Source organism: Wolffia australiana, chromosome 14 (assembly GCF_029677425.1).
Source record: "Wolffia australiana isolate 7733 chromosome 14, ASM2967742v1".
Taxonomy (NCBI): domain Eukaryota; kingdom Viridiplantae; phylum Streptophyta; class Magnoliopsida; order Alismatales; family Araceae; genus Wolffia; species Wolffia australiana.
In genome coordinates, this window is record NC_135848.1 from 15,434,328 (window position 1) to 15,448,542 (window position 14,215).

General features: G+C 41.5%; 2 protein-coding genes across 3 annotated transcripts in view; one reads left to right on the forward strand and one right to left on the reverse strand.

Moving 5' to 3' along the window:
• PTAC3 (plastid transcriptionally active 3) overlaps positions 1 to 9,757 on the forward strand; it is an 11,682-nt gene extending 1,925 nt beyond the window's left edge. Inside the window, exons 4-13 of the mRNA XM_078586777.1 lie at positions 1,331 to 1,394; positions 3,336 to 3,408; positions 4,771 to 4,848; positions 4,987 to 5,144; positions 6,157 to 6,325; positions 6,427 to 6,889; positions 7,457 to 7,843; positions 8,167 to 8,370; positions 9,122 to 9,255; positions 9,497 to 9,757. Coding sequence (XP_078442903.1) covers positions 1,331 to 1,394; positions 3,336 to 3,408; positions 4,771 to 4,848; positions 4,987 to 5,144; positions 6,157 to 6,325; positions 6,427 to 6,889; positions 7,457 to 7,843; positions 8,167 to 8,370; positions 9,122 to 9,255; positions 9,497 to 9,683 — 1,917 coding nt within the window. The 3' untranslated portion in view covers positions 9,684 to 9,757. The remainder of the gene's footprint in view (positions 1 to 1,330; positions 1,395 to 3,335; positions 3,409 to 4,770; positions 4,849 to 4,986; positions 5,145 to 6,156; positions 6,326 to 6,426; positions 6,890 to 7,456; positions 7,844 to 8,166; positions 8,371 to 9,121; positions 9,256 to 9,496) is intronic.
• On the reverse strand, positions 9,708 to 13,382 carry LOC144712479 (chaperonin CPN60-2, mitochondrial). 2 transcript variants are annotated; one of them, XM_078586778.1, is made up of 18 exons: positions 13,216 to 13,382; positions 13,038 to 13,062; positions 12,773 to 12,904; positions 12,457 to 12,616; positions 12,193 to 12,368; positions 12,020 to 12,115; positions 11,819 to 11,923; positions 11,654 to 11,740; positions 11,486 to 11,575; positions 11,331 to 11,411; positions 11,186 to 11,254; positions 10,982 to 11,059; positions 10,779 to 10,874; positions 10,532 to 10,631; positions 10,359 to 10,462; positions 10,175 to 10,280; positions 10,011 to 10,089; positions 9,708 to 9,908 (listed from the first exon to the last, which is right to left on the reverse strand). In XM_078586778.1, exons 1-18 carry the CDS (start codon positions 13,251 to 13,253, stop codon positions 9,803 to 9,805), a joined length of 1,728 nt encoding a protein of 575 aa, XP_078442904.1. In that variant the 5' UTR covers positions 13,254 to 13,382; the 3' UTR covers positions 9,708 to 9,802. The 2 variants fall into 2 exon arrangements, with proteins under 2 accessions (XP_078442904.1, XP_078442905.1); XM_078586779.1 differs by having other exon boundaries at positions 12,773 to 12,911; positions 13,216 to 13,338.
• Between the last annotated feature and the right edge of the window lie 833 nt (positions 13,383 to 14,215).

The window sequence follows — 14,215 nt, forward strand, 5'->3', positions numbered from 1 at the left end:
TTGACCGAGTCAGATGAAATATATTTTTTTCAATTATTCGCTCTTGAGAAAGGACTTATTGAAGACCTTTAATGAAAAAGGGTTCGATTGATCTTTTCAATAAGTAATTGATCGTCCTTGTTTTTAATTGAAGACTATCAACCTGTATGCATCTGCAGATTCACGACCCGTATAGCAAAGTGAACGCCAAAAGTGAGAAAATAAAGAATCACCGTATAAAACATATAGATATCTATTTTGCAGATACACACAATGTGAAGAAATTCAGACTGTTAGTCAAAGGTCATTAGTTATTTACCAACTTGGGATATTTTTACTTTAAAATCTTCCCTTTTTCATGGAAAAAAATGAGGTACATGAAATAATGCTGCCAAAGACGGCAGTACTACTCATGAAACAGCGACACAGGGATGTGACGAATCATTCAGATGAGTGTGAATAATACTTTTCCCCTTGAATGGATGGCCAGGATAGAGTAAAATCTAAACTTGGGTTCTTAATATCTCTTTCTTTTATTCTTCATCGGCCAGTGACTTGCACAGATCTTCCCCCTTTTCGCTGCCAGGAGAGATAAACTGTGATGTAGCTCAGAGAGTATAGCAAAATGAAGGAGTTAAGAATAGAAGCCCATGTCCACTGCGGAGGGGGATTGTTTTTTTTTTTTAATGAAAGAGGGAAGATTACCCGAAATCAGTGGTTAACCCGATTGCAGGGGGGGATTGTTGATGATGAACCCCTAAGTTTTTCTTGCTTCGAGGAAAGAGAGAGTAGCGTTGCAAAATAAATTATATTCTTATTCCTTCATGACGTGTGGCGCAAATGCCACTTACATCAGAATGGGCTTTTTAGGCCAATTCCCTCTAAGGACAATTATGACTCAACGCTTAAGGACATATGTATAGTATTTACACGAATCATGTGTTTGATTACGAAATCAGTTTGAAGTCAGATCACTAGATAGAGTGAGAATTTATGGCTAGTAGGAGGTAGTAGTGAGGCAAGGCAGGAATACACAAAGTTGGAAAATGAGAAATGTGGTCCTCTTGATATGGGAAAGGTATCGGTGTTTGAGTATTTCTTCTGCCGAGAGATCATATTTTCAAATAGAGTTGCCAATTAGTTTTTCCAGGCACTACAGATCCCGAAACTTGTGAATTTAGCCTATTTCCATTGTTCGATTTCATATCCTTCTTAAAGTATACTGAAGCATGTGATATAAATTAGCTTAACCTCTAGTCTGTTTGATCCACTTCTGAATTCTATCACGCTATGTAGATTTTTACGTATCTTCCAATACACCAATCTGAGGTATTTTTCGCTTTTATTTCAGGCTACATGTGGTATACCAGAGATTGCTTTCACCACATTCGAAAATATGGAATATGGAGGAGAAGGTTCCTTTTTTTCAGTTTTACCTCTTTTCTCTACAATCAAGTGATGATTTTTTAATAATTCGTAATGATATAAAGCCAATGCGCCCTATTTCCGTCCTTCAGGTGAACTAAGCCTAAAGGATATTTGATTTGTGTCAGCAAGAGAACACTGTCATAATCGTCATTTGCTTTCATGTTTCTATTTCTTTAGTATTTCCTTCCTTTATTTTGTTTCTGTCTTTCTTGTTTTCCGTTTATGTAAACAGCTCATTTATCCTAGGCCCACTATGTAACCCCATAAAACTATGGGGCCAGTTAGCAATCGATTGAACCTCTTTCTACCAACCCTAATAATGGAGACTGGCCGCAAGACTTGATGAGGCGCTGGGAGAACTCGAAACAATTTGGTTGTAATATGACGCTCAAACTCCGTCTGGGATATTTTAATCATTTAGGCTTATTGTTGTACTCTTTAAATATCTATAGCTCTCCTCTAAGGAGGGCAGTCAAGGACTTTATGGGTTCTGGGCAGGGAGATCCTACCACAGGGGACACAGTCGGTGACTCAGGCCTGTTGTCATTTGCTTTCTGTCTCGCCCTCTTATTCCTTCTCTCTCATGCTCTCACTCTTCTCTAGGAAATGATACCTGGGTCCTTATCATTATATCTGGAGTCGTATGCTTTTTGATAGGTGCATACACCTTTTGACTATCAGAGGTTCCTATTCTTTGCCCACCCCCCTGGAGAATTTTCCTTAAATATCAAATTTATAGAGGATTGATGATTTTTTGTGTTTTAGAAGAAGTTTGTGTGTGATGGACAAGAATAAGGAATATATCAAATAAATAACATTACGATGATGAACACATTTGACATGATTTCCCGTAATCTACCTTTATTTTATTTTTTCCGCTTACTCAATACTTTGTTTTTCTTGCTTGATTGAAAAGGCTTTGTTGACCCGTGCGCATGAGTTTTCATGGTGGGTAATGAGGAAAAAATGAAGAAATGGTGTGATTCCTTTTATGCATAATTATAGGATCGCTGATTGAGGATCTATAAGAAACACATAATATAGGTGAATGAGGGAGAGATGAAGAGAAACTGGAGCTCGAATCGGCAACTCCAGAACGCGACTTGCAGCTGGAATAGGGCCCTGAGAGCCCTAGGGAGGACCTCCGGAAAACTCTCTTCCTGTTCCCGTGCATTCCCCCCTTGTCTCTGTATCAACTCCTGATGAGTAACATAGTCTTATCAGACCAGCCCATTGATAGGCCCACTAAGATTCCTATATCATAAATTCTTGAATTGCTTTCCCCTGTTTGTGGAAGGATATTTATTTAAGTAAATTAAAGAACGAGTAGGCTGAAGAATCCAGTGAATCATATGTTCATCCGGATTTGAGATAACTCCTGCAGAGGCTCCTGTGGTTCATGAGAAACTGATACGAACCAGCCGGTTCGTACAGGGGAGAAGACAGTGGAGGGAGAGTGAAGGCGCCGGGGTGGACGTCGGTGTGCCCGGATGGACTAGGGCAGGGCGGGATCGGCGGAGTGGACGTCGCCGAAGGAGAGGAGAGACTTCTTGAAGCCAATGAGTTAATAATTCATGTCCTGCCCTCCCACAAGGAGGGCTACATACTTAAAGGAAACGTAAGGTGAATGTCTAAAGACGAAAATGCCCCTAGTGGGCTTACTGGATCGTATCAGAAACTACTTTACAGAAATTATTCGTGGGGATTTCCCCCTTTTATCCCTAGATTTCCATGGGCTAGGTGGAGAATACACTTTTGAATTGGCTTCCTATTCTTTTCGGTTTGTTTTACCTCATGAAGCAGTAAAAATTGTTGCCTCTATTTTTTGATACTGAACGCTTCTTCAACGGTAGTTTCTTTTGAAGGAACGCTGTCCTTAGAACTAGTAAGTTAGCTCAATTGACATCTTCTGTTAATTTTTTTGGCAGATTTTATGAAACCTGATACAGAATCATACAATTGGGTCATCCAGGCATACACTAGGGCGGAATCTTATGACAGGTAAAATTATGGCTGAATGCTGGAACCAGAGATATCTAATTTGTTCCCTTTTCCTGATATTGATCTTTTTCCTGATATAAAGCTTTTATATATCTTAGAACAGTGTGTGCCCTACTCGGTGGGAATCTTAAGATTACCATAGTTCCTATGCTTTGAACGAAATTGTCCTTTCCTTGTAATCTAGTCATTTGGACTTGTTCATTTACCTAGAAGCGATTTATAAACATATAAGAATCATTTGAAGGAAATGAATGCAAACTGAATAACTTAGATCTAGGGTCCAAGTGTGTTGGGCTCAAATTTCTTTGGCTGATTTTTTAATTCAGCCGCTTGAGTTATAGCTAAACTGTCGACTCTTGTCGAACCTCTTGATGACTTCGAGCACTCTTGAAGTCTTAGCTGCAAAGGTTGGGAAGGTTTATCTGCTTCACATAATGTGGTGTAAGGAGTGCGATAGTATATCATCTTAGCCAGACCATGCTGATGTTTTTGAAAACAGAAAAATGGTAATTAGATTATTCAGGGATCTTGCGTCAGTGCCTATTAACTGGCCATGACAGGGATCTAGAGATAATGACGACAATCACAAGAATGATGTTCAGTGCATTCTTTATTGAAAATTACTGGAGAAACAATTTTTTGCAAAATTTTGGGCCAGTGTTCCTGCCTAATCAAGACAGCTCTAAAAGGAATCTGTCACTGTTACGTTTGCATCTCTATCGTCCAAGAAATCTGTCAGTGTCTGGTTCAGCCAGCTTGTGGAATGGTAGAACCCAAATGTATGTGGTATTCCACCCAAATGATTAGAGTAATTCCGGTTAGATTGACAAGCCCAAGTCATAGGAAGTGGTGAAGATGAGAGTGGGCTAGAAAGAGCGGAAGAGAAGGAAAGGGTGAGAGGTTGACTCGGCAGAGTAGACGACGCCGAGTGTTGTAGAGAGAGTCGCTCCTCATGTGGAGGAGTGAATGTCTGTGAGAGGAAATGATGAACTCAAGTGTGAGGGAAAGGGAGGTGTTCAAGCACTCACCAAGACCAAAAGCTGCCCTCCCTTCTGCATTGGAGGGCTTAAGATCTACAGAGTCTTGGCCAGTGTGGGCCGGGCTGACTGCTCCTTGTTTGGGCGGGGGACAACGTTCATATATGCGCCTCTGGATCGAATCAGAAAGATTAGAGTTCATGCTCCCAGTAAATAAGAATCAAATGTGGAAACATAAGAGTAGGATCTTTTTTTAAAAAAAATTATAGGAGTAGGATCTTAGAAGTGTCGCAAGTTTCCTTTCTGTATGCTCATTTACCAGGTTTTCGTGATCCCAAGTGTTAGTGGCTTTAATATTTTTCCCATGTTTGGGTGTGATTCCCAGAGTGCAGGATGTAGCTGAATTGCTTGGCATGATGGTTGAGGCTCATAAGCGGATACAGCCCAATGTGAAGACCTATGCGTAAGAAAATTCAATTGCATAAAAACTTTTTTCTTCCTTGATGTTCTTAGAAAGTTATTTGGTGGATGATGAAGAAGTTTTAGTTTGAATTTTGCTTGAAGTGGGGTCTCTTCTTTTTTTGACATCGTTTCCATTCAGGCTATTGGTTGAATGCTTTACAAAATACTGTGTTGTACGAGAAGCTATCAGACATTTCCGTGCTCTTAAAAACTTTGGAGGTTGGGCAAAGGTTTTGCATAATGAGGGGGAACATGGGGACCCGCTGTCGCTTTATCTTCGAGCTTTATGTCGCGAGGGTAATGCTAACACATTGCTTTCTTGTTCCCTTCGTGCGTTTATTTTTGTATTAACTAAGTACGGAGCACTCGGTTGAACTTTCACAGTATGAAAACCTTACATTACGTATACTCAACTTAGATTATAACTTATAGATATAAATAAAACAGTAGCAAAAGATGGTGGTTTATCAATGAAACCTCGTATTACAGTGTTCTGTTGGGAGTTTTCAACTTGTCGTCGCACCGTTTTTAAATCCATTTTTGCATGATGTCTATGATGGGATCCTTGATCTGCAATTCCTCCTGAAGTCTTTGGGCAGTTCTTTGAAGCCTAACCTTCTCCAGTGGGTCAGAACATCAGTGCATCCATTTTTCTGGGTCATGGCATTCATCTGCAATCAAGATAGTGGTATGTCAAATTCTTGAATGTTGATCCACCAAAATTGTAGTGCGCTAGGCATATGGTCGACCAAACCTGCACAGTCTTCTGATAATCATGTTCTCGTGCCGGCCCAAATATTTGTAGTCTCCATCTGCATCTTAGTCTCCACTGTGAGACTCCAGAGGAGAGAGAATAAGAGGAGATGCGGTTGAAAGAAGGAATGAAATTTACTTTGGTGGAAAATCCCTATCTTTATACAATTTAGAGGGCGGATCCTACTTAGAACTAGTATCCGACCCATTATGGCAAACCTATTATTGCACACTTCCAAAAAATAAATAGAAATACACTTCAATAAATGAAAGCAGGCCTCTAGAAAAACAATATGACGTCCTGACAGATCCTGAAAACGAAAATAGGTGGAGTATGATATTCTTCAAGATGGAATTATTCTGTACACCTGTGTAGTTTAGGTACTGGTATTTCGGATGCGTTGCTTTCCGCACTTGCTGTCTTTTTTGGTTCATCAGCCTTTTTGGCTTTATTTATAAACTCATGATATTTTGGTGGCTTTCCTATTATCGGTCATGCATGCTTTTTTCGTTTTGTGAGCATAGTTTGTTCATGATTTGGCTATGTTCTAATCAGGACGGCCTGTTGAGCTCCTTGAAGCATTGGAAGCAATGGAGAAGGAAAATCAACCGATTCCACCTCGTGCAATGATATTAAACAGGAAATACCGCTCATTGGTGAGCTCCTGGATTGAACCTTTACACGAGGAAGCAGATCTTGGTTTTGAAATTGATTATATTGCAAGGTTTGTATATTAAAATCCTGATTAGTTTCTTTCAAAAAAAAAATCCTGATTAGTTGCACAGCTTCGGATTTGCTTATATTTTCCTCTTGCTTCATCATCAGGTACGTTGCCGAAGGTGGGCTCACAGGTGAACGCATGAGATGGGTTCCTCGAAGGGGGAAAACTCCGTTGGACCCAGATGCACAGGGATACGCATATTCGAACCCCATAGAGACCTCGTTCAAACAACGTCGTCTCGAGGACTGGAAAAATCACCACAAGAAGCTTCTCAGAATACTAAAGAATGAAGGACCTTCAGTTTTGGGAGACGTGTCTCCAGCTGATATTATCAGGGTTGAAGAGAGATTGAAGAAGATAATCAAAGGGCCTGAGCAGAATACCCTGAAACCAAAAGCGGCGAGTAAGATGATCGTCTCTGAGTTGAAGGAAGAACTAGAAGCCCAGGGCCTCCCCATTGATGGCACAAGACAAGTTCTCTATCAGAGAGTGCAGAAGGCCCGCAGGATTAACAGGTCACGGGGTCGGCCTCTGTGGGTACCTCCAGTTGAAGAGGAAGAGGAAGATGTAAGCCTTCTGATGCCTTAACAAGCGCAGTTTGCTATCATCTCTGTCTTCTCTATTTCTTTTTCTAGTTCTAGGTTTGGAGGACTATGATAAATTCATCTTTGTCATCATCATCTGCCACCAACATAATTATCATCGATGGGGGATAGGATGTGGGTGACGATATCATCATTTCCATCATCATCCGAGCTCTGTATGAATGACAATGACGACGACAAAATCATTGTAGTCATCGTCATCTGAAAAAGACAAGATTGCGATGGACACATTGAGAGGGGAAAAACGTAGTATTAAAAATAAATGTTTTCTCATTGTTGTCGTCCTTGTCATTTGTCTCCGGGATGATATTGAGGATGTGAGTAGTCATCGTTATCCACGCCTACAGACAGATGACAGGGACGATGACTACTTAACCATCGTCCATTTGTCATCTTCTTCAGGATCTTTATTTATCCTTTTTAAAGATTAATGGAGTTTTATGTGCCATGAAGAGGAAGCTTAACTTGCACCCTTACGTTTAAATTCTCTTTGTCTCTTTTTAATTTTGTCTAGTAAAAAATTGTGTAGGTTGATGAAGAACTCGATGAGTTAATTTCACGAATTACGTGGGAGGATGGGAACACAGAATTCTGGAAACGCCGGTTTCTTGGGGAAGGGCTTGCTGAAGTGCAGAAAAAGCTTCCTGAGGCGGAAACCTCAGAGGTTATAGATATATTAGATGATGTTGATGTGGCGGAGGATGTTCCTAAAGAAGCAGAAGATGAGGAGGCTGAGGAGGAAGAGGAGGTTGAGCAGACTGAAAATCAGGCTGAGGTTGAGGTGGCAGTCAAGGACAAGGATGCTGAAAGATCCAAGCCTCTTCAGATGATTGGGGTCCAGTTGCTGAAAGATTCTGAGCAGGCATCTTCCACGGCAGGCAAATCGCAGGGAAAATTAGCCAGAGCTTCATTCGAGGTCCCAAAATATATTGGCTTTAATTTTTACGTTTTTTTCTTCTTTATTTTAAAAATCTGCTTGAAGTGCCAATGATAACTTTATCTTCCTTATTTTAAAAAATCTGTACTTCTGATCAAACTACTTGAATCTTGTTCCTGGGATTTCCATCACCACAAAATACCCATCGTGTGGCGTCGGATATGTACACCATATCCAAGTCTCATTTCAGATGTATTCTTCTTCGGGAAAATAAACTTGTCATGATTTCATTATGTTCCATAATTTTGCTTCATCCTCTGACACGTCTAAAGTAAAATTTCAATTCTATTTGCGATACCCAGGACGATGATGATGACGATTGGTTCCCGGAGGATGTTCACGAGGCCTTCAAGGAAATGAGGGAGAGGAGAGTATTTGACGTGTCGGATATGTACACCATAGCTGATGCATGGGGCTGGACGTGGGAAAATGACTTGAAAAAGCGGGCCCCTCAGAAATGGACGCAAGAATGGGAAGTGGAGTTGGCGGTGAAGATTCTGACCAAGGTATGTTACCGTGTTGTTTATTTTCATTCTTTCAGTAATTTTTTATTGCATGGATTTTTTTCAGCCTTTTTCATTTTTTTCTAGTTGAATAAACAGGCCCTAAACGCATGGTAGCCGTATGATATGGCGCCTAGGATATATCTTAATTTTTTTTCTAGAAATTTTATCAACTCCCTGTTTATTTAATGACGTAAAGCATCCATTTTAATGCATAATTTCCTGTCTTTGGACTCATTCAACCTTGTGTATTTCTTGTTTTAATAAACAGACGTGAAAACATATGGTAACCGTATGATATGAAGCCTAAGAAATTTCCTATATTGCATCTTTTTTTCTTTTTTCTTCAGGAATTGGTTACGTCCGCGTTTACGAGTGATGAAAACTTTTATGTCCGTGGGCTCTTATATTGCATCTAATTTTTGTTGTTTAGAAACTGATCCTTGAATAAACAGCAACCCTATGGTATTTAATCTGCCATCGGTTTTTGTTAATGAAAGGTCCAAACTCTGTATATCAATCATGTCAAAGCTGCGATTCTGAATGCTCGTATTGTGTTTATATCCTTAAAAAATCATAATCATGTTTTCTTTCATTTGGCCTAGTGTCGAGTTCGACAGAATTTTCTGAAAATATATGTTTTTGTTCATTTTCTTACTCTCCTCATGCTAGAGTTTATTTTAGTGATTAAACAAACGACAAAAAATGCTCGAAACAGGGGCATCGATCTTAAAGCTTCTTTTGTCGATCTCAGGTGGTGGATCTCGGAGGGAAACCGACGATGGGGGACTGTGCAATGATCCTGCGCGCCGCCATTAGAGCTCCTGCTCCCTCGACCTTCTTGGGCATCTTGCAGAAGTCCCACAGCCTTGGCTACGTCTTTGGAAGGTACGTACCCCATCTTGAATGACTAACTAACCCTTTAATCCTTTTTTATAAGTGTTTCGTCGTATAATGTCCATAAAGTTTCTGATCATACCCAATCATCACGTTGCTGAAGGGAAATCTTCACTAGGTCGTTGTGCATTACAATTTTTTCACGAGTGTCTCCTCAAACCCACCACTATAAATTGAAAAAAAACATTATTATTGTGTAGTTTACGTTTTGTGCAAACATTTTTCATTGCAGTCCTTTGTACGACGAGGTGATCAACTTGTGCCTGGAGCTGGGAGAGCAAGACGCCGCCATCGCCATTGTAGCAGACATGGAAACAGCAGGAATCAAGGTCCCAGACGAAACACTAGACCAGGTTCTGGCGGCCAGGCTAGCTTCTGATTCCCCCTCCATAGCCGGTGATCTTTCCTCCCTCCCGTGAAACCCTTTTTTTGTCTCAGTCAAATATCAAAAACTCAAGACCAACTTAAAAATCCACGCCAAAATTTTGACCCTTGTCAAAGAAAAGAAGAAAATCCAGGAAGACTTTGACGTAGTTCATCAGTAGTCCATTCCTCCCATGCCGGCGCCCATCCCTGGGCCGTCCTTCTCCTCCTTGGGCAGCTCCACTACCACAGCCTCCGTCGTCGTCATCAACGAAGAAACACTGCAAGCAAGGTGACAAAGAATAACTCACCTTAAAATTATACTAAATTTTACATAAATTGGAAGAAAAGGGTCAGTTTTTTTCTTAATCCCCCACACTCACCTTGCAGCATCCACTAGCGCAGTTCTAATGACCTTCAGCGGGTCAATGATCCCTGCCTTGACCATGTCCACGTATTCGCCTGAACGTGGACAGATAAATCATGGTTTAAGGGAAATCAAAATGTGGGTGGGGGTAGTTTGCCATGTAATTTCTAAGTTAATTACCCTTGGCGGCATCATATCCGAGTTCTGGATTGCTCTGCTCCAGTAGCTTGCCGACAACGACGGCGCCCTCGACTCCAGCGTTGGAGGCGATAGTGTAAACCGGCATCTACGTTGTGACCCAAATTAGAAACATTTTAATGGTTTTTTAATGAAGATTGATTAAGTTTCGGTTTGACAGACCAACCTTGAGGGCGTTTTGGATGATCTGGATTCCGATCTTTTGGTCAAAGTTGGCAGTTTTCAACTTGTCCAACTCTTGCGATGCGTACAGGAGAGCAACACCGCCACCTGAGAGAGGGTTTTGGGGTTTAAGGTTTTAGGGTTTAGAAGAAATGTTGGCTTAAGAGGTTTTTTTACCTGGCACAATTCCCTCTTCCACGGCTGCCTTTGTCGCATTCAACGCGTCCGTCACTCGGTCCTTCTTTTCACCCACCTCAGCTTCGCTGGCTCCTCCAATCTGATGCCATAAACATTGTCAATTTCGTCAATGGGTGCTATTAACTGAAGAAAAAAAGGCTTAATTTTCATATCATTACAAGGATTTCTAATATTGGAAGAAAAGCGGGAGTTTTCACTTTGAATAAACGGGGAACTTGATTCGCACCTTGAGAACTGCGACACCACCAGAAAGCTTCGCCAACCTTTCTTGAAGCTTCTCTTTGTCGTAGTCTGATGAGCTGAGCTCAATGGAAGTCCTCAACTGCCATCACATTGATTTTTTTGTAATCATTGATTGTACAAATTCGTCATTAGTTAAGAACTAACTAATTACGAAGTAAAAATGAGAAGGCACTCTGAAGCACAGACCAGCTCGCATCTCTCCTCGATGGCTTTCTTGTCACCCGCGCCGTCAAGAATAACAGTGTCATCCTTAGAGACTGTCACCTGCAAGAAGAAAAAAAACAACAATAAAGATATAGAGACTCGAATTATGGACATCACCAAGGTTCAAAACAAGGACGTAAGAAAAAAAAAATTGCAAGTAATAACTACGAAGAATAAAAATCTCGCCTTTCTGCAAGTCCCAAGCATTCCCATTTCGACCTTCTCAAGATTCATCCCGAGCTCTTCTGTAATGACCTGAAATAGAGGGGACCGAAGCTTAGCCAAACGAAAAGTCTAGAACTACACAAGCAAGAACAGATTAGAAACCCACTTCGCCACCGGTTAAGATTGCGAGGTCCTGAAGATTGGACTTCCTATTTTCTCCAAATCCTGGAGCTTTGATAGCGCAGACCTACGGCAACAAATATTTGTTAAACAAATTAACTAAAATAATAATCAACGGGTCCCAGAATTTTGTTTTTCAACCTTAATGCCCGCACGAAGCTTGTTAAGTATTAAAGTAGCCAGAGCCTCACTCTCGACATCCTCCGCCACAATCAACAATGGTCTTTGTTTCTGGAGAAAACGTATAATAAAAGAGTTAGGCAGGCAAACGGGAGCAGACTACAAGAAACTAGTATAAGGTTAATGTACCTTTAGGGATAACTCTAAGACCTTCACGACTGCATTAATGCTAGAAATCTTCTTTTCGTGAATCAAAATTAGTGGGTCCTCGAGTTCCTGCGGAAAAATAAGAAATTTTTTCTCTCAGAAATTTCAATTATGCTGCAAATACTACTCCGGAACATGAGCACTCACACATTTCTGGTTCTTTGGGTCCGTAATGAAGTATGGAGATATAAAACCTCTGTCTAACTTCATTCCCTCCACAACTTCCAATTCATTATCAAGGGTTTTTCCATCCTGCGTGAAAAACGATTTAAACATCATGACATTATCAGAAAAAAAAGAAATGTTGCGGACACGAAAATTCCACAGAGAAGGAAATTAAAAACATACCGCAACAGTAATAACTCCTTCCTTGCCGACTTTTTCCATGGCTTTCGCAATAAGCTCGCCAATTTCTCTCTCTCCATTAGCTGATATCGTGCCAACCTATAGAGCTCCGAGGGTTTAGGATAACAAATAGGATGAAACAATGGGGAGTGATGAATAAGACCAAGCGTAAAAACCTGCGCAATCTCCTCGGATGTACTAATCATTCGAGCTCTGCTCTTCAAGTTCGTGATAACAGAATCAACAGCCATTGAGATTCCGCGCCTCAAATCCATTGCATTCATTCCAGCAGCCACCGACTTGCATCCTTCGGCAAATATAGCTCGGGTGAGGACGGTGGCACAAGTAGTACCTACAACCCAAAGGAAAAAAAATGGTTATAGCCAGAATAAAACGATAATTCTGAAGATCAAACTATATTATTGTCGCGACAAACATACCATCGCCAGCAACATCATTTGTTGCATTGGCGACCTGCTTGACAAGGCTCGCACCCATGTTCTTCACCCGATCCTTAAACTCGATGCTCTTTGCAACAGTCACGCCATCCTTCGTCACCTTCGGTGATCCAAAACTCTGCTCTATCACGACGTTCCGCCCCTATAATCAGAGAAAGCAACGAATGAGCAAAAACGAAGGATAACTCTCGTTAATCACATAAATTGCGTATCGCAGGGGATGGGATTATGATTAATTACTAATAAGAATGCAAAATGATGAATGTGGTAGAACGATTAAAACGTTTTCGGATAGAACCTTTGGGCCCATTGTCACTTTCACTGCGTCCGCGAGCTCCTCCACTCCCTTTAACATCAAAGCACGAGCCTCCAATCCAAACTTGATGTCCTTCGCAGCATAGTTTCTGCTCCAAATCAACCTGCTCCCAGTCTACACGCTAAGAAACAAATTAAGGAGCGGAAAAAGTTAGAACCAAGACCAACGAAAATGATACGATCTGCCTATTTACAACTCAAAACCAAAACCCAAATGCTAAAAAATAGAGAAGCGCCGACAGGTTCACCTGCTGACCACGGCTTCCAGCGGCCCTACGAGAAAAAAAAAGGAGAAGATGAAATGTCAGTCAAGTACCGAAGAAAACATAAGACAATTGCCAAGAAAAACAGATTTTGAAACAAGCGTGCATAGCCTTGCGTCGAACATCCAACGATTTCGGCAAATGATCTACATTCACAGCTCACCTGGCGCTGGAAGCGAGGCTGCCAAATGCACGGTACATTGTCGATGAAGAAGATTGTTAGGGCAAGCCCACAGACCGGCGAGCGAGAGCCCTCCTTGCCCGAGAAGACGAAGCACGCAAGAATGAATCTAGAGTGAAAACGCTGAGAAGAACGAGGTTTGTAGTTCCTGTCAGAACTCTCTAGAAGCGTCTTCTCGGTTTAGGGTTTTGCCTGGACACTTAATCTGATCTAACCACGTGGCGTGCGCACAGCTTTCCGCTGATTTTGTAAAATTGTTTGTTATTATGGTTAATAGCACGGTACATCCCAAACCATGTCCAAAGTCTGCGAGTTAACCTTAGCTTTTTTTTTTGCACAATATATCCCAAACTCACTAAGTCGTCTGCAATATATCCCGGTAATGACGTGGAGTCCATTGTGGCTGCCAGGTGGATCTCCGGCCAGATTGTTACCTGGCGGAACCCACTTGGCCGTCACGCTGGATTCCACATCATCACCGTGATATGTCTACCTGCCAAGAGAGCGAGAGAGAGAGAGAGAGAGAGAGTTCTAGAGAGGAGAGAGAGAGGTTCTAGAGAGAGAGGCATTGTTCTCTAGAACACCTCTCTTTCTCTCTCTAGAACACCTCTCTAGAACCTCTCTCCCTCTCTCTAGAACACCTCTCTAGAACCTCTCTCCCTCTCTCTCTCTAGCACGCCTCTCTCTCTCTTTAAGTTAAACCCTTGGCAGGTAGACATATCACGGTGATGACATGGAATCCAGCGTGGCGGCAAGGTTGGTTCCGCCAGGTAAAAATCTGGCCGGAGATCCACCTGGCAGCCACAATGGACTCCACGTCATCACCAGGATATATCGCAGACGACTTAGTGAGTTTGGGATATATCGTGCCAAAAAAAAAGCTAAGGTTAACTCGCAGACTTTGGACATGGTTTGGTATGTACCGTGCTATTAACCCTTGTTATTATATGGCATTCACTCTAAAACCTTCATTCAATTCAAC